The 20,571-nt window shown below is 40.5% G+C and overlaps 1 protein-coding gene across 4 annotated transcripts in view; it reads left to right on the top strand.

Annotated features, from left to right (window-relative positions):
* The window catches only part of sema6bb (sema domain, transmembrane domain (TM), and cytoplasmic domain, (semaphorin) 6Bb), a 576,599-nt gene that overhangs the window by 535,353 nt on the left and 20,675 nt on the right, over positions 1–20,571 (top strand). For all 4 annotated transcript variants that reach the window (XM_063032161.1, XM_063032162.1, XM_063032163.1 and 1 more), the window contains 3 exons: positions 6,355–6,504; positions 14,566–14,745; positions 17,219–17,359. In XM_063032161.1, coding sequence (XP_062888231.1) covers positions 6,355–6,504; positions 14,566–14,745; positions 17,219–17,359 — 471 coding nt within the window. The remainder of the gene's footprint in view (positions 1–6,354; positions 6,505–14,565; positions 14,746–17,218; positions 17,360–20,571) is intronic.

Below are 20,571 nucleotides of genomic sequence, written 5' to 3'. Positions count from 1 at the left end.
ACTCAACTACATATTGCTGAAAAGAAAAATACATCTAATGGACTGAGACAGAATAGGTTACACTAGGGGAAAAAGAAGTGACAGAGAAATTAAGCAAATGTTTTCAGAATCAGGTGAATATATTGGCGTATGTCATGAAAATTATTGTTCAGGCAGCAGTACATTGCAATACATAATAATAAAACCTACACAATAATTCAGTTCAATTCAAGTTTAATTGTCATTCAACCACATACGAACACTCATGAATACAGCCGAATGAGACAGCATTACTTCGGGGTCAAGCTGCAAAACATAGTACCAACAGTCACACACAGCGCAAAGCATACGCAAGATAGCAAGTACAAATGGCATCACAATCATGCAATAAAAGAGTCCCAAAACTCATGCCATTGATCGGCAGTCCACTACAATAGAGCCCATCTCCCAGCAAGTGAGCACTGGGGACTAGCATTGACTCCATCCTGGACACCGCGCCACACTGTCATCAGTGGAGCGCACTGGCCCTGATAACGCCCCCCGCCCCCCCGGCAACTCACAGCTTGAGGCCCAGTCCTCACACATACAAGACAACAAGCACATATAGAATTTCAGTAAAAAACAATGACATAGAATACACATGTATATAGTCTAGACTCCCGAGCTCATTGAGATCATCAGTCGACCACAATAGCGTTTGTCTTCAGCCGAGAAAACGTGGGCGGTGGGGAACAGCACTGACTCCAGCCGGGATGCTGTCCCTGGTGGAGTGCACCAGCCCCAACACCTGCCAAGTGACACTGCGGCTTGGGGCCTAGTCCTCAACTATACAGGCCCATATAGAATATTAATAAAAATACAGCCATGCAAAATATGTATGTATATAGACCAGACCATCAAGACATTTCATGCATCTTCTTCACTGAAGATGGATATACCATATGCCCACAGCTCAAATGCCATTTACAAATTTGGTGACAACACAACTATTGTTGGGAGATTTTCAGCTGGTGACGAGGAGGCGTACAGGAGCAAGTTAGATCAGCTGGTGGAGTGGTGTTGCATAACAAACTCACACTCAATGTCAGTGAGACCAGGTAACTGATCGTGGACTTCAGGAAGGGAGAGTCAAGGAAATAAACACCTGTCTTCATTGAGGAAAGCATATATAAAAAAAAGAAAATTGAATTAAATAAGTTGAGCAAAAAGAGAGTGAAAAATACTGAGGTGGTGCTCATGGACTATATGTTGTTCATTCAGAAATCTGATGGCAGAGGGAAACTGTTCCTGAAATATTGAGTGTGTGTCTTCAGGCTCCTATACCTCCTCCAATGAGAGGGCAATGAGAATAGGGCATGTCCTGGCTGACGGGAGTCCATAATGATGGATGCTGCCTTTCTGAGGCATCGCCCTTTGAAGGTTTCTTGGTTGCTGGGAAGGCTAGTGCCCTTGATGGAGCCGGCTGTGTTTACAACTTCCTGCAGATTTTGCTAATCCTGTGCTCACTCTTTCCACCTTAGATCCTTCAATGAAGATAGGTGTTTATTTCCTTGACTCTCCCTTCCTGAAGTCCACGATCAGTTGCCTGGTCTTACTGACATTGAGTGAGAGTTTGTTATGCAACACCACTCCACCAGCTGATCTACCTTGCTCCTGTACGCCTCCTCGTCACCAGCTGAAATTCTGCCAACAATAGTTGGCATTTTAGCTGTGGGTATATAGTATATCCATCTTGTTAAAAAGATGCAGTAATTATCTTGAAGGTAATTCTGGACTAAAAGTCGATTGCAAGTGAAGTGCTCAATGAAAACATGTTAAGTAAAAAATAGTTTTTGGAGAAATTAACAGGATTGAAAGCTGATAAATTCCCAGCACCTGATAAACTGAATCCCACGGACGCATCCGTGGAGGTAGTGGGTGCATTGGATTGACATCTTCCAAAATTCCACAGGTTTAACAGTGGGTGGCAAATGTCACCTTTCTAGTTAAGAAAGGATATGGAGACAGTTAAAGAAAATGGAATAGAAGAAGAAATTAAGTTAAGTTCTTATTGGATGACCAGTAATGTTTGGAAGGCTGAATGGCCAACCTTTGCTCCTATTTTAAAAATTGTTATACAACCCTCCTTTCCAAAGTGATGGAAATATACCACGGAGTATTGGAGACTGGGAGACCGTTTCGCTGATCACCTATGCTCTGTCTGCCAGAGGAAGCAGAATCTCCCTGTGGCCACACATTTTAATTCCAAGTTCCATTCCCGTACTGATATGTCTATCCATGGCCTCTTCTACTGTCAAGATGAAGCCACACTCAGGTTGGAGGAACAACACCTTATATTCCGACTGGGTAGCCTCCAACCTGATGGCATGAATATTGACTTCTCTAATTTCCGTTAATGCCCCTCCTCCCTTCTTACCCCATCCCTTATTTATTTATTTATTTATTATATTCCCCCCCCCCTTTCCTTCTCTCTCTTTTTTCTCCCTCTGTCCCTCTCACTATATCTTCCTCTGATGCTCCCCTCCTCCTTTCTTTCTCCCTAGGCCTCCCATCCCATGATCCTCTCCCTTCTCCAGCCTGGTATCCCTTTTTCCAATCACCTGTCCAGCTCTTAGCTTCATCCACTCCCCCTCCTGTCTTCTCCTATCATTTCAGATTTCCCCCTCCCCCTCCCACTTTCAAATCTCTTACTATCTCTTCTTTCAGTTAGTCCTGATGAAGGGACTCAGCCCGTAACGTCAACTGTACCTCTGCCTATAGATGCTACCTGGCCTGCTGTGTTCACCAGCATTTCTTAAATATGTATGTTATTTTGTTGTTATTCTGTGCAGTTTTATGTCAAGTATTTTGTAAGCCTACATAAACTGTGCCATGTGTGCATTCAGTGCACACATACTTTTGTCACAGGAAAAAATTTGCACAACATAAGATTTTTGCGCACACTGACTACTAAAAATTAGAGGGAACACTGGTGGAGGGGCAGGTAATCTGAGGAAGTAGGGAGGATGCTGAAGGACAGACAGATTAGGAGAATGGGCAAAGAATTGACAGATGGAACACAGTGTTTGGATGTGTATGGTCATGCACTTTGGTAGAAGAAATGAAAAGGTTATTTTCTAAATGGAGAGAAAATACAAAAAACTGAGGTGCGAAGGGACTTGGGAGTCCTCTTGCAGGATTCCCTAAAGGTTCATTTGCAAGTTGAATCTGTGGTGAGGAAGCAAAATGCAATATTAGTATTCATTTCAAGAGGACCAGAATATAAAAGCAAGGATGTAATGTTGTGACTTTATAAAAAATTTGTGAGGCCTCACAAAGTATTGTGCGCAGATCTGGGCCCATTATCTTCGAACAGATGTGCTGCAACTGAAGAGTGTATTCGAAGGAGGTTCATGAAAATGATTCCTGGTTTGAATGGCTTGGCATATGAAGAGCTTTTGATTGCTCTGGGCCTGTATTGGCTAGAATTCAGAAGAATGACTGGTGGCCTCATTGAAACCTATTGAATGGTGAAAGGCCTTGATAGACTGGATGTGGAGAGAATATTGTCTATGTTGGGAGAGTCTAAGAATAGAGGACGCTACCTCAGGATAGAAGGGTGTCCTTTAGAATGGAGATGAGGAGGAATTTCTTTAGCCAGAGAGCGATTCATCTGTGGAATTCTTTGCCAATGGCATCTGTGGAGTCTTTAAGTATATTTAAGACATGATAGGTTCTTGATTATCCAGGGCATGAAGGTATACGGGGAGAAGGCGGGAGATTGGGGCTGAGAGGAAATTTGAATCAGCCATGTTGAAATGATGGAGCAGACGCGATGGCCAAATGGCCTAATTGGCTCCTATATCTTATGGTCTTATGTCAATCACTCTATATGTTAAAAAAGAATTTCAGAATCTGTATCAGTATGGCATGATATTTGTTGTTTTATGGCAGCTGTGCAGTACAATGCATAAAAATATTGTAAATTATAATAATATATATAATAAATGAAATTAGTGGTGCAAAAAGGGGAGCAAAAATGATGAGGTTCTGTCCATAGGTTGGTTCATTGTCCATTCCGAAATCTGTTGGTGGAGGGCAAGAAGCTGTTCTTAAAACATGGGGTGTGTGGTCTCAGGCTCCTGTACCTCCTCTTCAATGGTTGTAATAAGAAGAGAATGTGGCCTGGGTGATAGGGATCCTTGATGATGGATGAAGTCTTTTTGTGGCATTGCTTTTTGAAGATGCCCTCACTGCTGGAGAGGCCTATGATGGAACTGGCTGAGTTTGCAACCCTCTTTTGCTTTTTCTGATCCTTTATAGTGGCCCCTTCATACCGGATGGTGATGCAACCAGTTAGAATGCTCTCCATGACACATCTATAGAAACTTCCTGGAGTCTTTGGTGACATACCAAATTTCCTCAAACTACAAGTAAAATATAGCCGCTTCTTTGTAATCATGTCAATATGCTGGGCCCACGGTAGATCCTCTGAGATTTTGATACCCAGGAACTTGAAACTGCTCACCCTTTCTACTGCTGACACCTAGATGAGGACTGGTGTGCATTCCTTTGACTTGCCCTTCCTGAAGCTCCCATTTTCCCTTTAAAGCTCTTTCCTCTAAGCTCTTTTGGTTTTGATACACCTGCCATGGGAGAAAGATTCAGGCTACCTTATCTATGTCTCTTGTATCTTGTATACCTCTTCCAGGTCAGCCGTCAGCCTCCTTTGTTCTGGGAACAAAAGACAAGCCCAACCTGTCCAGTATCCCCCATAATGTATGTTCTTTGATTCAGACAATATCCTGGTGAATCTCCACTACGCTCTCTGCAGTGCAATCACATCATTCCTATAATATGACAATTACTGGAATCTCATGGGCAATATTGTTTGTTACCAGATTTTAATTTTTAAATATCCCTTATCTTCCCCGGTACCATATTTCCACAAACTCGTTTCTGGTTATACTGATCCCATGACACTGGGAAGATGTTTTCTGTCAAGATTTAACACTCAGGATGAAGATCTTAAATGATCCACAATTATTCACCTCACAAATCAAATCAAACACTATTCTTCCCTGTGGGAGGGAGAAAATCAAGAGAAGGAAAAATGAGGCAGGGTACAGGAGCTTTGACAGGTTTTGATAAGTGAGATTGAATGTGTGCTTCAGAGATTGAGTGAAGTAAAATGGCTGTTATCAAATATATCTTGGGTAAATTAAACTGGTAAGTTGAAAACAAGGCAGTATTTCACTGCAGATAGATCCCAACACAACACTGAAACATTACTTGAAGCTGGATATAATAGCTCGACTTAAGAGAAGTACTGCAATTTGTCTTCTATTATCAGCTTCACCAGAAGGCAGACTTTACTAGACTTCTCACAATGTTTGAAAAACAATGTTAATTTACACTAGAAAAGTTATTTTTGGAGATAATTCCAGAGAGAAAGCAGTTAATATTACTAAAGACTAACAAGGATGTCCTTTTAAATTACCATTTAGAAAGTTTGGATTGTGCTCTGTCATTTTTGCTCTGCAATCCAGTCAACAAGAATTCAAAATTGGGTAATATAAAGCCATCACCCACAGCATACAAAGGAGAGGATCATGGTGCAGTGGAGGATTTCAGCACTGACGTCATTATGGAACAAGCTCATGGTGCTAAAGATTCCATCAATAGATGTACGTGTCAGCAAGGTGAAACAAGATGGAGCAATTTAGTCCCGGCAGTTAAAATAAAGAAAAAAATCCACAGTGAAACTCTGGTAAACAATGGATTTGTTTTTTGAATTTTTCACACGGTCAAACGGATGCTGTGAACTGGGTGGCTACATACTCAACCACATCTCTTCCATCCCTTCCCTACCACTGTTCACTCACCAAGCCCATATACAGACAGACATAGGTAGACTTAAGAAATAGTCCCTGAACCTACTATCTGAGGTCAGAATGGTGTTAATCCTTGCCTTCCTGCATTCACTACAATTCTAGCAACTGCAGTGACCAAAGAACAGCTCTGAGTGGTTGAGCCTGTGAAAATCATGTGAGGAGATTGTCATGTCTGCATGTAATGCATTTTCAATGCCACAGCCGTGTCTTGAATATGTAAAACCTAGCTATAGTACAGTACTGGAAAAGGAAGATGTTCCTTTTCTAACTGAACAAAAGAAAGATTTACATTTTAGAGCATCCACTTTATGTTTTTGAAAAGTTGTAATGGAAGAAACATCAGAACTATTTTGTGCACAGCAAGCTCCCATTAACCAGTGAGACTGATGAAAAATTGATGGACCAACAAAAATTATCTTAACTATTCTAGTGGTCTGAATTCCTTAAGATGTCAGTACTTCCAAATGAGTCATGCATAATCTTCTGTTTCTTACCCTTTCAGACCTGGCTGCTGTGCGGAACCAGGAACGAAATACAACTCCTCTAATGGATTTCCAGATGAGATGTTAAACTTCGTAAAGACTCACCCATTGATGGATGATACAGTTCCCTCACTAAACCATGGGCCATGGATTATAAAGACAACCATCAGGTGAATTCAAAGGCGTGGTCTTCCAGAGCATTTTCAAAGAGGGACTCCTTTGTTCATGACTTCAGATATGGAGTCATTACACACCAGGAATTTCAAATCAGTTATAATTATGAGCTAGGTAGCTGAAATTCGAATTCAAGTTTATGGTCATGGGCATGCATACCCTGGATATAAATGCCATGAAAATGAGCTTTTATACAGCAGCAGCACTATATAGTACAAACATCATAAATATATAAATTACCTTAACTTAAATTAGTGTAAATTGTACATAACTGTCACAAAAAATAAACAAAAATAAACATAACTGCAATTGAACAAGTTGGGGAAAATATATTCCAAGGCAGAATTAGGAAATTTTTCAGTTCATTTTAAGAACCTGAGCATGATCCTGCTTTCAGCCCCAACCCTTGTCTCTTCTCTTCCAATATTTGGCTTACCTTGTGGTAGTAACAGCAAATAAATATAAATATATGAATGCTGCAACTTTGCGTTGACACGTACTTGGTTCAGTTTGCAGAATACTAATCTGACTCAGTTATCAGGTCCCAGTAAAACAACTTTTACAAAGCTGAGCAGTGTACAACCCCATGGGCAGGAAAACCTTCATACCAGCTGTACTACAAGTCCTGAAGCAGGTCTCTGTCTAAATCATCTTACATACTCCTGGTAAATTTAGAACCTGAGATGGAATTCAATATTAAGGTCATTATTCTCCTGATATGAAAGTATAAGTAACCAAACTTGCATGTTGGCCGGTAAAGATTTGTCTCACATCAGTAACTCCAGGGTAACTTTCCTTATCCTTCAAAAGAGGAAGTGGCAAATGTGAACAAAACAATGGTAATCTTTGGCTCAGCCTTTAAGCTTGAACAGGTTTGGCACCATCTGTGTGGTTCTGAGAAATGGCAGGATTCAAAGAGCCATTTAGCTTGTAAGGAAATGAGATCCCGGTAAAATGAACACAGAAGTATGCCACAAAGAGGATTCTACACTCCTGAAACCCATCTAAAGAAGCACTTCTCTGGCTGTAGCAGGAAAGGCAGAGTAAAATTTAACTGTAACCAAGGTGCAAAATGGTAGGCTGTGCATCAGACAACTGGATACTACAAATGGTGATTTTTTTTTGCTACATTTGATTTTCATGAATGTTGAGCATCAACTGAATTTTACCCTACCATATATTCAGTGTGGTGCAGCAGGGCATATTCCATTCATTTTAGTGAGCCACTTTTCAGAATAACAAAGCCAGCACAGGCTACTGCTGTCAAGACAAACGCCTCACTAAATTGAACCCAGTGATTGCTGAGAGCATCCAAGCACTGCATCCCAAAGGAACACATCTTTCTTGTGTTGAGTTTCTGCTCCACTATCCTAGTTCAGCAGATGATGCTCTGTGTTTAAACTTCCACATTTGAGCTTGTGGTTGCATGATGTCTGGGGAGAGTTTAAGAAACACGAGAAGTGATGCATGAAGCTATGTTGTTTGGACTTACAGGAAACATTAAGGTGCATCAACGTGCCCTTGGTATAAATGTGAAAATATACTGGTGACTGTTATAGTACTTTGTAGAATTGAGCACATCCACATGCCTATTGCTGCAGGGAATTTTTCTGTAAGGTCTTCTGAACCAGTCCATTTGTCTCATTCCACAACTATATCGCAGAAATCTTTAATTGAAGCAGCACCTTAATGAACTGTTCCTGCTCCTGTTCACAATCTTTATGTAAACGTTGAAGCAGAGAAATAACAGGCCATTTGTACTATTGTCCCTCGGCTGAAGTGATGACTCCAAGATATTGAACGTTGCTAGATGTAAAGCTGGGGCCTGGCCCCTCATTTCAGAATCAGAATCAAGTTTATTGACACTAACATAAATCGCAAAATAAGTGGCAGGAGTACAGTGCAGGCATAATAAATCACCATAAGTTAAAATAAAATTAATTAATTAAATAAATAAATAAAGAGGCCGAAGGAAGAATAGTATTGTTCGTGGGCTCATGAACCATTCAGAAGTCTTATGGCAGAGTAAAAGAAGTTGTTCCTAAGACGTTCAGTTGGGTATTCTAGTGAACGCAGCAGGCCAGGCAGCATCTCTAGGAAGAGGTACAGTCGACGTTTCGGGCCGAGACCCTTCGTCCTGACGAATGGTCTTGGCCTGAAAATTTGACTGTACCTCCTCCTAGAGATGCTGCCTGGCCTGCTGCGTTCACCAGCAACTTTGATGTTTGTTGCTTGAATTTCCAGCATCTGCAGAATTCCTCATGTTTAAGTTGAGTATTCTGGCTCCTGTACCTTCTCCCTGATGATAGTAATGAGAAGAGGGTATATTCTCGGTGTTGAGACAAAAAACTAAGAAATTTGTGAATAAGGAAACTTTTTCACATCATATTCCTAAAATACCTACCCTTTAACCTGTGAGCATGTTTCCTGTATATAGGGGATATGTTGTAGCGTGGATAAAATCATTGGAGAGACAGAGTCACTGGTAGATACAAAGCAGCTTCTTTATTCAACACAACAAGGTACAGCAGGCATCATACGGACGGAGAAGCTTTCAGTAGGAAGGTCTGCTAGCCCAATGTGGGCTCGATATTTATATGCTAAACACAAAGGCAATCGCTACTTAAAAAGTTATAGACAATGCATAGACAATGCTTCCTTTTGAAGCTACCTACAAAACATCGCACCTTCCGACTTCATCCTTTCCTCCTGACGCCAACTTGCCTGGGTTGGTATCCACAGCCTTTAGGAATGCAAGTTAAATCCACAATACATTTATTTGGCATTTTACGTGCTAACATAGAAGACAATTAATATTTATAAAGTATAGATAATACTGTCTTTGAAACTACAGCATCTGGTCAAACTACGGCACCAGAAGCATCTGGTATTCACATCTTTTTAGGAAGCGCATTGTTGTGGACTCAATCCACAGTACTTTGTCAAATAGAAGTCTGGTGGCCAACTCATTTAAGTGTAAGCGAATCATCTACCCAAAAAAATTCACTCTAACAGGATACAACAAATCCTTTCAGAATCCTGTAGATTTCAAGAAGATCACCTATCATTCCACTAAACGGAAATGAGTAGAAGTCAAATCTACTCCAATTCTTCTCATTGGATCACCTAAAAGCCCAAGAACTAGTTGCCAGGGACGGATTGTTACCAGTCACAAAGCTCTATCTTCTCCAGAATTCAGCGATACTAAGCTGAATTCAGGTAGAAAGGGAATATTTCTTTAAGAGGTCCAAGTATCCTATGCATAATTGTATATAGACTGAATAAACCTACCAATTTTACCAATTCCAGTCCCATTTCACCTCTTTCTCTAAACTCCTTGATCATATCAAGCCTCCCAGGTATCATCTTTGCCTTAATTTTCTACTTGAATCTTTGCAGTTTTATCCTCCTTACAAGTTTCACTTAATTCAAGCCATGAAAAGTGTCCATCTGTTATTTAGCTCTTCCTTAAGTTTGTTGATGTCCCTTCAACAAAGTCATCCTCACAGTTAACAACCCATGATCCAGTTCTGCAGCCCTGCACCTTTCATGGCTTAACTCCTTCCCATTTAACTGGACTCCCAGCGGTGGTTTCTCTTTCCTTTCGACTGTCCCGCTGTAACCACTTCACTAGCTTAATGATTCATCTTTGATGTTTCTCTTTAACTCATCAGTATGCTGCTACTTGACAATTCTGTACCCAGCCATTGGGTCAGCTTCCATATAGTTAGCTGGAACATCCATTTCTGCTTCTTGGCCACCTCCTTCACCGGTCCATGATATCTTTCTGCACCGAGGTGAGGATGGTTTAAACTTGTTCCACTCAACCTTTTGTATTGTCAAACCCATCATTGACTTCATCCTTTCCCTGGGCAGGGAATGTTTTGTCATATGCTTTTCAGGAGGGCAATGTTCAGAACATCACAGAATTATAGAAGAACTTTGAGTCACGCTGTATTTTGTCTGTAGGAACTTTCACACAGCTGTCACACTGACCCCTAGTGTCCTTCCAGGTCATCAGTGCCTTCAACTGCTGGTGCCTGAACTTCCTGCAGGCCTGAATGTAGCCTCATCACCTTAGATTTCCCTGAACAGAATTCAGACATTTAAACTCTTATTTAAGTCATTCTTTTACAAAAAAAAACATTTACACCCACATTCATCATCTCCATGTATACCTAAGCTTTCTTTACTGGTTTCCCATTCCTCACCCTTCTTAGATGCCAAATATAAACTGGACTATCTTTGTCCATTTCCTCTATCATCCCAGTCAGAGGTCCCCATTAATGAAACCGTTGCAGAAGCTAGCAAAAGCTGACCCAGCAATAAGCTTTTTCAACTATTGTTTCTTCAACTAAATGCAAACTTGCAATTGCAGTGTCCAACATTTGTCTTTCCTCAAATTAGAGTTCCTGAAGGTGCTGCTTCCCTTTGCTAGCCTGCAGGTCACCCTTGGGCAAGGTGTAGCACCTGCTTTGCCCAGTGATCAGGGTCATGTGAAGCCATTGGAGTAGTTGGTGGTCATATGACCATCTGATGTATATCACAAGTCCTGATTATGTGACCACTGACACCAGATAGACAGTCTCTGAAGAGTACTGATAATGGCTGGGGTCACCGGTCTTGTAAAGACACTGCCCAGATGAAGGCAATGGCAAACCATTTCTGTAGAAAAAGTTGCCAAGAACAATCATGGTCATGAGACTATGATCGACTACATCATACGACATGACACATAATGATGATGTCATACAACACGGCACTTAATGATGATGATGAAGAAGTACCTTCTCTTTAATGCTTTATTAAAAATTCTGTCTTGTCAGATTATGCTTGAAAACTTGTCTACGAATGATTGCTTGTGTTACTTAGCCACAAGGCCACAATGTTCCTTCTTAGTATTTGTCACACTTTAAGCCATTTTCAGGCACTTAAAGTGCATTGGTAAATTAGAAAATAATGAATGTTTCTTCCTATCCCTCTTGTTTTCTGAAGCTCGGTGATATAATCCTTTACTACCATCTTACTGAATCTTGGCAGCATTAAAAGTAAGGTTTGCCCATGAGAGCCCCGTTTACTTAACTCAAGAATGTTTAATTCCTGTCCTCCTTCTGTGCATAGGTTTTAAACAGGGCTTCTTCATTGATCACACGTTCCTAGCCACTTTGACGAACTGTGTTTACATCTCGCCTTAGAGGCGCCCATTAGTGGCTTTGTGGCCAGGTTTACAAATGATACAAGGATAGGTGGAGGGGCAGATAGTGCTGAGGAAGCAGGGAGGCTGCAGAAAGACTTGGATAAATTAGGAGAATGGGCAAAGAAGTGGCAGATTTAACACACTGTAGGGAAATATATAGTCATGCACTTTTGGTAGAAGGAATAAAGGTGTAGACTATTTTCTAAATGGGGTGCGAATTCAGAAATTGGAGGTGAAAAGGCCTTGTAAATCCTTGTGCAGGATTCCCTAAAAGTTAACTTGCAGCTTGAATCAGTGGTAAAGTTGGCAAATGTAATGTTCGTATTTATTTCAAGAGGACTAGAATATAAGGTCAAGGATGTAATGCTGAGGCATTGGCCAACCACACTTGAAGTATTGTGAGCAGCTTTGGGCTCCTTATCTAAGAAATGGTATGCTAGCTTTGGAGAGGGTCCAGTGGAGATTCACGAGAATGATCCCTGAGATTGAAGGGTGAATGTATGAGGAGCTTTTGATTACTCTGGAGCTGTACTTGCTGGAGTTTAGAAGAATGAGAGGGGATCTCATTGAAACTTTTGAATATTGAAAGGTTTAGACAGATGGACGTGGAGAGGATGTTTCCAATAGTGGGGAGTTTAGGCTGTGCCCTCTGAACACAAGGATGTCCCTATAGAACAGATGAGAAGGAATTCTTTTATCCAGAGTGTGGAGAACCTGTTGAATTTATTGTCATTGATGGCTGTAGAGGCCGTCATTGGATACTTAAAGCAGAGACTGATAGGTTCTTGATCAGAATCAGAATTAGGTTTAATATCACTGTCACACATTGTGAAATTTGTTGTTTTGTGGCAGCATTACATTGTGATACATAATAATAAAAATTATTAATTCCTATAAGAAGTATATGTAAAAAAAATTAAGAAGTGCAAAAAGAGAGAAAAAATTACTGAGGTAGTGTTCATGGGTTCATTGTCCATTCAGGAATCTGATGGCAGAAAGGAAGAAGCTGTTCCTGAAACATTGAGTGTGTGTGTCTTCTGGCTCCTGTACCTCCTGTTTGATGGTAGCAATGAGAAGAGAGCAGGGTGTGGGTGATGGATGTCCTTAATGATAGATGCTGCCATTTTGAGGCATCAGCTTTTGAAAGTGGCTGAGATGCTGGGAAGGCTAGTGCATATGATGGAGTTGGCTGAGTTTATAATTTCTGCAGCTTTATCCAATCCTGTACAGTAGCCCCTCCTTATCAGACAGAGATGCAACTAGTTAGAATGTTCTCTACGGTACATCTGTAAAAATTTGTGAGTGTCTTCGGTGACATACCAATTCTCCGCAAACTCCTAATGAAATACAGCTGCTCTCGTACCTTCTTTGTAATTGCATGAATATGCATGAATATGTTTGGCCCAGGATAGTTCCTCGGAAACAATGACTTCCAGGAACTTGAATTTGCTCACCCTTTCCAGCTCTGATCCCTCGTAGAGGACTGGTATGTGTTCCCTCAATTTACCCTTCCTAAAATCTACAGTCAGTTCTTTGGTCTTACTGACATTGAGTGCAAGGTTGTTGCTACAACACCACTCAACTAGCTGATCTATCTTGCTCCTGTATGCCTTCTTGCCAACCTCTAAAATTCTGCCAACAATAGTTGTGTCATTGGCAAACTTATGGATGGTGTTTGAGCTGTGCCTAGTCACATAGTGTAAAGAGGTTAGAGCTGTGAGCTATGCACTCACCATTGAGGTGCACCAGTATAGATTGTCAGCAAGATGTTATTTCCCATCCACACAGACTGTGGTTTCCCTGTGAGGAAGTCAAGGATCCAGTTGCTAAGGGAGGTGCAGAGGTCCAGGTTTTTGAGCTTATTCATTAAAACAGAGGGTACAATTGAGTTGAACTTGGAGCTGTAGTCAATGAACAACAGTCTGACATTAAGTATTACTATTGTCCAAGTGATCAGTAAGACCATCAAAGGTTATGGGAGAAGGCAGGAGAATGGGGTTGAGAGGGATAATAACTCACCCATGGTAGAATGGGGAAGCAGACTTAATGGGTCAAATGGCTTAATTTTTCTCCTATGTCTTATAGTCATATTAGCACATCCCAATAATAAAAATGAATGGTGCGTAGAAGCACTTCACTATCACATGGCTCAGTGTTTGGATTGCTAAATTGTGCTGAAAGTTCAGTAGCAATCGGAAACTGCACGGCCAGCTAGCTTGGCATAAGTTTCTCATGTTCTCAGAATGGAGAATATTTTAATAATACCTGATGTGCCAACAAACATCATGTGCCCTGAAGCAATCTGTGGATCCTTATATAAGTGTGCTGGATGCTGGTATAGTAAACAGTCAGTGGTAACTATGCAGGAGTACTTTTCTTTCTTGATGTCTCTAGCAATTACCCTGGCAAAAAACAGAAGCTGGCAAACTCCTGAATTGTATTCCTGTTTTTTTTAAATAAGCCTGAAATGTTAGTGCAGTTTTACAGCAGTTATCTTTATGACAACATTCGATCCCTATTGTGCCAATTCAGAAATACTATATTCACTAAATTCTGCCGACCCTCCATCAAGCATACTAAGTAGAATTTAATTGTATCCTATGACCAACAACATGAAAGATATTTCTCTTGGGAATTAGCTGTGGTTGGTAAGTGTTGCGAAATTCAACATATACTGTTGACTGAAGACTTAAGAGAGATTAATGATAGGCCATCCTTTGATCCTGAAACTTTTCAAGCTATGGCTTCAGGTTTTGCAGAAACAAGTAGATCATATGCCACATTATATTAAGCTTTACTGGAAGCAGCTTTGTTTTTGTTCTCTTCTAATGTATAATTAATATCTTGCTTTGATACCCAGGGATCGACTGAACAAGATTGTAGTGGATACAGAGGCAGGCCCCTTTAAGAATTACACTGTGGTATTCCTAGGCTCTGAAACTGGGGTTATTCTCAAATTCCTCATTCGACCAACTACAAGTACAAACTTTGTCAATCGAAGCCTGTTCCTTGAACATTTTGATGCGTACAGTCCAGAGAAGTAAGTATATTTTCTTCTGATGTACGTTAAGACATTGGTCAGTAATTTCAAAGAGGGATAATCAGACTAGAAATCTATTTCAGAGCATTGGACATTATTCTAACATTTGTCTTCTCATTATAGCCTTCAGACAGACAGACAGACACACACACACACACACACACACATTCCATTCATGTACTGCTTCATATATCCATTCATACATGCTGCACACATGCACATACAATGTCTCTCGCACAACATAGTACAAAATAGACATCTGTATTTGTCAACACCAGCCATTGCTTAATCATTGCTCAGATTGTTTCCTCTCTTCTGCCCCAGTACAGAACACATGAATATACCATTTTCCAAGATCTTTCAGCTCCCTGTGAATTCACTACATAGATGACAAATTCATTGCACTTCCTCCTCCTCCAAGTCATTGCTTTCCAAGATGTCAAAGTCTGCCTTTGGTTTCAATACTTTCTGCTTTTTGCAGGCTATCATCTGTCTCACCTTTGGGAATGATCCTAACTTCTTCCAGACTATGTTCAGTCTTGTTGACCTACACTATGACTGCCTAAATGCTATTACTACATTCTTTCACTTTTCAAAGAACATATTGATGCAGTGAGGTAAGAAGAAAAAAAAAATCTATGTTTATTTGTGAAATAAAACACTGGAGCACCCAAACTTCCTGGCACTGAAATCTTCCTGCAAGGATTAATGAAAACCATTAAATGCAAGGTCCTTCCGCTGTCCATAGCCCAAGTATACTGCCTTGCAATCAGTTTGCCCAAGATCAGTGAACATTCACCAAAGGTTTAGATGCAGAAATTGGTGAGAATGTGGAGAGAATTAGCAAAAATATTGGATTAATGTAGGATAACTGAATGCTGGGAAGCATGGACCTCTTTCTGTGCTGTATCTTTTTATGATTTCATAACTCTTGATTAAAAGATCCCTTTCAACTGAATTATCTGTGAAGATTAGCTAGGACTTAGATTGTTCACAGAGCGTTCTGATACTTTTTTTCCAACTATGCCCACTTTTGGCCACTTTTCTCTTCAATTTTTCATCTCACCTTTAAGTCCACATGCCTTCAGTGTACAGGCGGTTTTTCTGCTCTAGTAGATTATGTCCAAATAAACAAAACTATTAATTTCTTGTTATCTCACTGCAATAATGTATTCTTTGAAAAGTGTAAGAACAATTTACACTATAGACACTTGTGAAGTTTTGGAGAAGGGCTTGAGTGTGTTGTGTAAGTTTGAACAGAGTCAGGAAAAAGACTCTTCATTCATGAAGGTGAGATTCATGATGCCCAGCAGAAAGCTGGAGATTTGAGGATGATCTTTCTATCATCAAATATCCTGACAATATTCAATGCTCCCATAAGGAAAAAAAGAATTCACAAATCTTTGGTATTCTTATATTTTGGAACAATACCCCAACAGTCGTCATTGGGGTGATGTCAGATACAGTATGTCGGTTATACAGGTTAAGTGGGATTGTAAATGCTAACTGTTATAAAATTGGCCCATTTTCAATTCAGTTGAAATCTATCAAGCATAACTCACATAGACAACTAGTGCAAAGTTAATTGTGTTGCAACTTCACTGACAATCAGTTGCATCCCCAGACACTTCAGAAAAGCAGACAGATTATAAGAGAAAGAACTCTGGTACTGAAAATACAGCAACTTAAAGAGAAGAATAACATTTGTGAATTATTTTCAGATAATTTCAAAACACAATCATAGTAGTATTAGCATCCACATAGGCTGTACATGGGAAGTTGTATATTTAATGATAGAGATAATATAGAGAAAGTGTTAAAAAAATCATTCAAAATTTCTGGGCTCCCTTCCAAAAACCGTAAAGGCAGCTAGAAACGTCTCCCTGGAGCACAAAGAATTAGAAAAGACCAGTGGTCCAGGTATTTTAAATGGGTGATAGGAATTAACTGAATACAAATTAGTCTTTGAAATGAATGTGAAGCAAGCTTTGCAAAATAGGTCTAAACAAGGAAATTAGGAGCAATCTGTTTTGGGGAGGGTCAATATTTAGGTTAAATTGCAGTCACATCTCATCACTTGTAAAACAGAACTCCGCAAGAGACAGTATTTCCAGGAAAGGCAAAAACAAGGGAGGGGAAGGGAGACAAGGTGTTGAGCTGTAAGAAGTGTTATTATTTTGTCATGTTAATAACTATTGACAGTATATAATATATGGTTGCTAACACGTATACTCAAATTATTAACTTAAAATATATTAATTGTGCTCTTCGAGACTTTGCTGTACATAGACCAACTGCTGAGTTTCCTGCATTGCAGCAGTGAGTGTACTTCAGAACTAATTCATTGTGTGTGACCCAGTTTGCGATGTCTTAAGAAGTGCAGCGCAGTATTATACAAATACAATTCCTTCTTAATTATGCCATGGTAAAATCCTGCTTCATGGTGACTGAAGCAACCTACTCTTCATTCCAGGTGCAATAGCAATGGACGTGAGCACCGGAAAATCGTGGGAATGGAGCTCGATAAGATCAGTGGGACACTACTTGTGGCATTTTCCTCTTGTGTCGTCCGTGTTGCTTTTGCCCATTGTCAGCAGCATGCCACCTGCATGAAGTGAGTCATTCAGAGATTAGTACTTCTCCAACAATGGGGTAACCTTTCAACTTTTGAACTGTACCATGTAATTCCTCAGGCTCAGCATCCATTATCTCCCTTCCTAGTTCACATAGGGTCCTTGCCTTTAATTTGGGAGATTGTGAGTTCAAATCTCACTGAAGCTTAGATTGCACAATCTAGGCTAACACTCTTGTATATCACCGTGAGAGTATTGTCAATGGTGTTGGCTTCCATGTGATGTCATTTTAAGGATTGTGGAAAGATGTAAAGAATCATGATGTTAGATGAAGAAGACAAGAAAATTCTACCAAAATCAAAGATGATATGTAATCCTACTTCACCAAAAACTAGATATTATTTATTCATCTGATACATTTTTTTGAATAATGAGTTCTTATGGTTCTCTGCATAACAATGTTGCCCACATTTCCAAAAAGAGATTCTTTGGTTGTAAAGCACTTTGGGGTATGATAACAGGATTATCAAATCTTGGTATGATGACTCTGCTTCCACCAGCACAGCCCAAGTTCTCAATCCATCCATCAGACCCCTGTCGTTCATGAGTTTTGGTTGGGAGGTTTGATGGTGGCAGGCTTTGTTCTAGGCTTGATGCTATCCACTTTCGTACTTGCCTCCAGGAGCCACAACATTACAATTGCGAGCTAGATCCAGCGGCATTTTCCACCCAGCTCAAGAATGAGGTCTGCCTTTTCTCAGTGAACTAAATGCAAACTGTGAATTGCAAATATCTCTGTGAACAGTGAAGGTCACAGATGCATTAGGACTCATCTCAAAAAGCGATGTTATTGGGATTAGCCCATTCATTAACCACAGTACAGGGGATGGAGAGAATGGACTTCAGTGCAAGGAGAGATTAGGATAAGCACTAGGCAGAGGAGATTAGCTTGGAGGGAAGACTATAGCAGAGAAAGGGAGGGCAGTGTAGACTATAGTACAATGGAGGAGGCCAGATAATACTGTAGCATAAATGGAAGACCTTTGAGCTATATTCCAAACTTCCACAAAAAAAACATTCCAAATCTGGATGGGAGAATTGATGTTTGGAGTGAAAGGAATTGAGGTAATACCATTCCCCTACACTTCATCAGCCAATACACTACCAAATATAGTTATAATCCACGAAGTCAAAATATTCCCAGGGAATAGTCTAAATTGTGTCAAAATAATCAGTGAACAATATATAGATGGATGCAAATTTCAGTTGAACAACCTCAATCTAGCCTTTATATAAGTTCAAGCTTTCAAGAAAAATGCGGGTACATTTTTTTCAATGATAATACCATCCTCCTCCAGCCAAGCTGGATAGGCTGACGTAATCTCATTCCACTCCAAAGTGTTCTGTAATATCTTCTCTTCCAGCTTCCGCACATCGAGCCGCTGAAGTACCTAAAATTCTTTTACAACTTCTTCAGGTACTTTGGCAGAAGGAATAAAAGCATAAACTATTTTCTGAATGGGGAGTGACTTCAGAAATCGGGGGCACAAAGGGGCTTGTGAGTCCTGGTGGACGATTCCCTAAAGTTTAAATTCCAGGTTGAGTCAGTAGTAAGGAATTTAAATGTAATGTTAGCATTCATATCAAGAGAACAAGATTATAAAAGAACAGATGTAATGCTGATGCTTTATAAGGCATTGGTCAGACCACATTTGGTGCATTGTGAGTAGTTGTAAGAAAGGATATGCTGGCATTGGATAGGGTCCAGGGGAGGATCACGAGAATGATCCCACGAATGAAGAGGATTAATGTACAAGGAGCGTTGGATGGCTCTGGGGCTGTACATGCTGGAGTTTAGAAGAATGGTGGTGGGGGGGGGACTCATTTAAACCTACTGAATATTAAAAGACCTAGGTGGAGAAGATGTGGAGAGGATGTTTCCAATTGTGGGGGTGTCTAGGACCAGTGGGCCTCAGAATAAAAGGACATCCCTTTAAAAGAGAATTCTCTTTAGCCAGAGTGTGGTATATCTGTGAAATTCATTGCCACAGACAGCTGTGGAGATCAATTCACTGGGTATATGTAAAACAGAAGTTGATAGTTTTTTGATTAGTAAGGGCATCAAAGGTTACAGGGGAAAGCAGGAGTGGGATGATAAATCAGCCTTGATTGAATACTGGAGCGGACTCGGCCATATGGCCTAAATCTGCTCCTGTGCTTTTTGGTCTTACTTCCTTGCACAGAGGGTGTGAGCATCTGGAATGAACCTCCTGAGGAAGTAGCTGAGGTGATACAAAGGCAACGTTTGAGAGGGATTTAGAAAGGCACATGGAGGTTTATGGGCTGAACCTGGGAAGCTGGGAGAATACTGTTGTGGACATGGGCCAGCTGGGACTAAAGGGCTGTTTCCATTCTGTATTACAGTACACAAGCCCCATCTTATTTCCCATCTGGATACTGCCCTTCATTAACATGTGTTACAGCAATGTCAGGTTCCACGTGCACAGCAGTACCACACAGATCTGCCTCACCATCATTCTCTCAACCCTTCTGTTCTCTCTGATTTGTCGCTTTGATTCTTGGACATTCAGAATGAGATTAGTGAAATTTTCTGCAGTTATGTATTTGGAGGACTGCACATCATGCCTGTAGAATCAAACCAAACTCCAGTCTCTGGCCACCAATTCCACGTGTCTCTTCCTGTCTACCATGTGTGGCTGACTCATCCATTGATGGTCTTAAGGTCACATATCCACAATGTCCTCAAAACTGACTGCTGTTACATCAATCACAGTGGCTTCACCTCATCTATTCTAAAATCCTAGTCCACATTTTTGTAACCTCTCTGATTGACCACTGCACTGCTCACATGGTCAGATTTCTACCCACCACTTTCTGTTCCTGTGAGTTCATTCAATACCATTGTCCATGTCCTCACTTGCATCTGCTCCTCTTCAGCCACTGGCTCACTTTTCACCAATCTCTTTCGGCTCCTGGCAGAGCATTCCTTTGATATTAAAATAATCTTTCCAATCAGCTTTAAACATGGCTGCACCTCTCTCACTCTACAACTTCCCTCATTCACCATCTTGCATTCCTCTAGTTCTCTGTCTTCACCGCTGACCATGAATGCTTTGCCATAGACAGTCGTAATTTCAGCAGCAAAGGCCCCATGCTCTGTAGTTCCGTACTTGAATGTTTCTGCCTGTCTTCTCTCTCCCTCTATAGAATCTCTCATTACTTGACTCATTTA

This window comes from Mobula hypostoma, chromosome 24, assembly GCF_963921235.1.
Source record: "Mobula hypostoma chromosome 24, sMobHyp1.1, whole genome shotgun sequence".
In the NCBI taxonomy this organism is placed as follows: domain Eukaryota; kingdom Metazoa; phylum Chordata; class Chondrichthyes; order Myliobatiformes; family Myliobatidae; genus Mobula; species Mobula hypostoma.
Note: the sequence above shows the minus strand (reverse complement) of the source record. Positions and strands in the feature narration are given on the sequence as shown.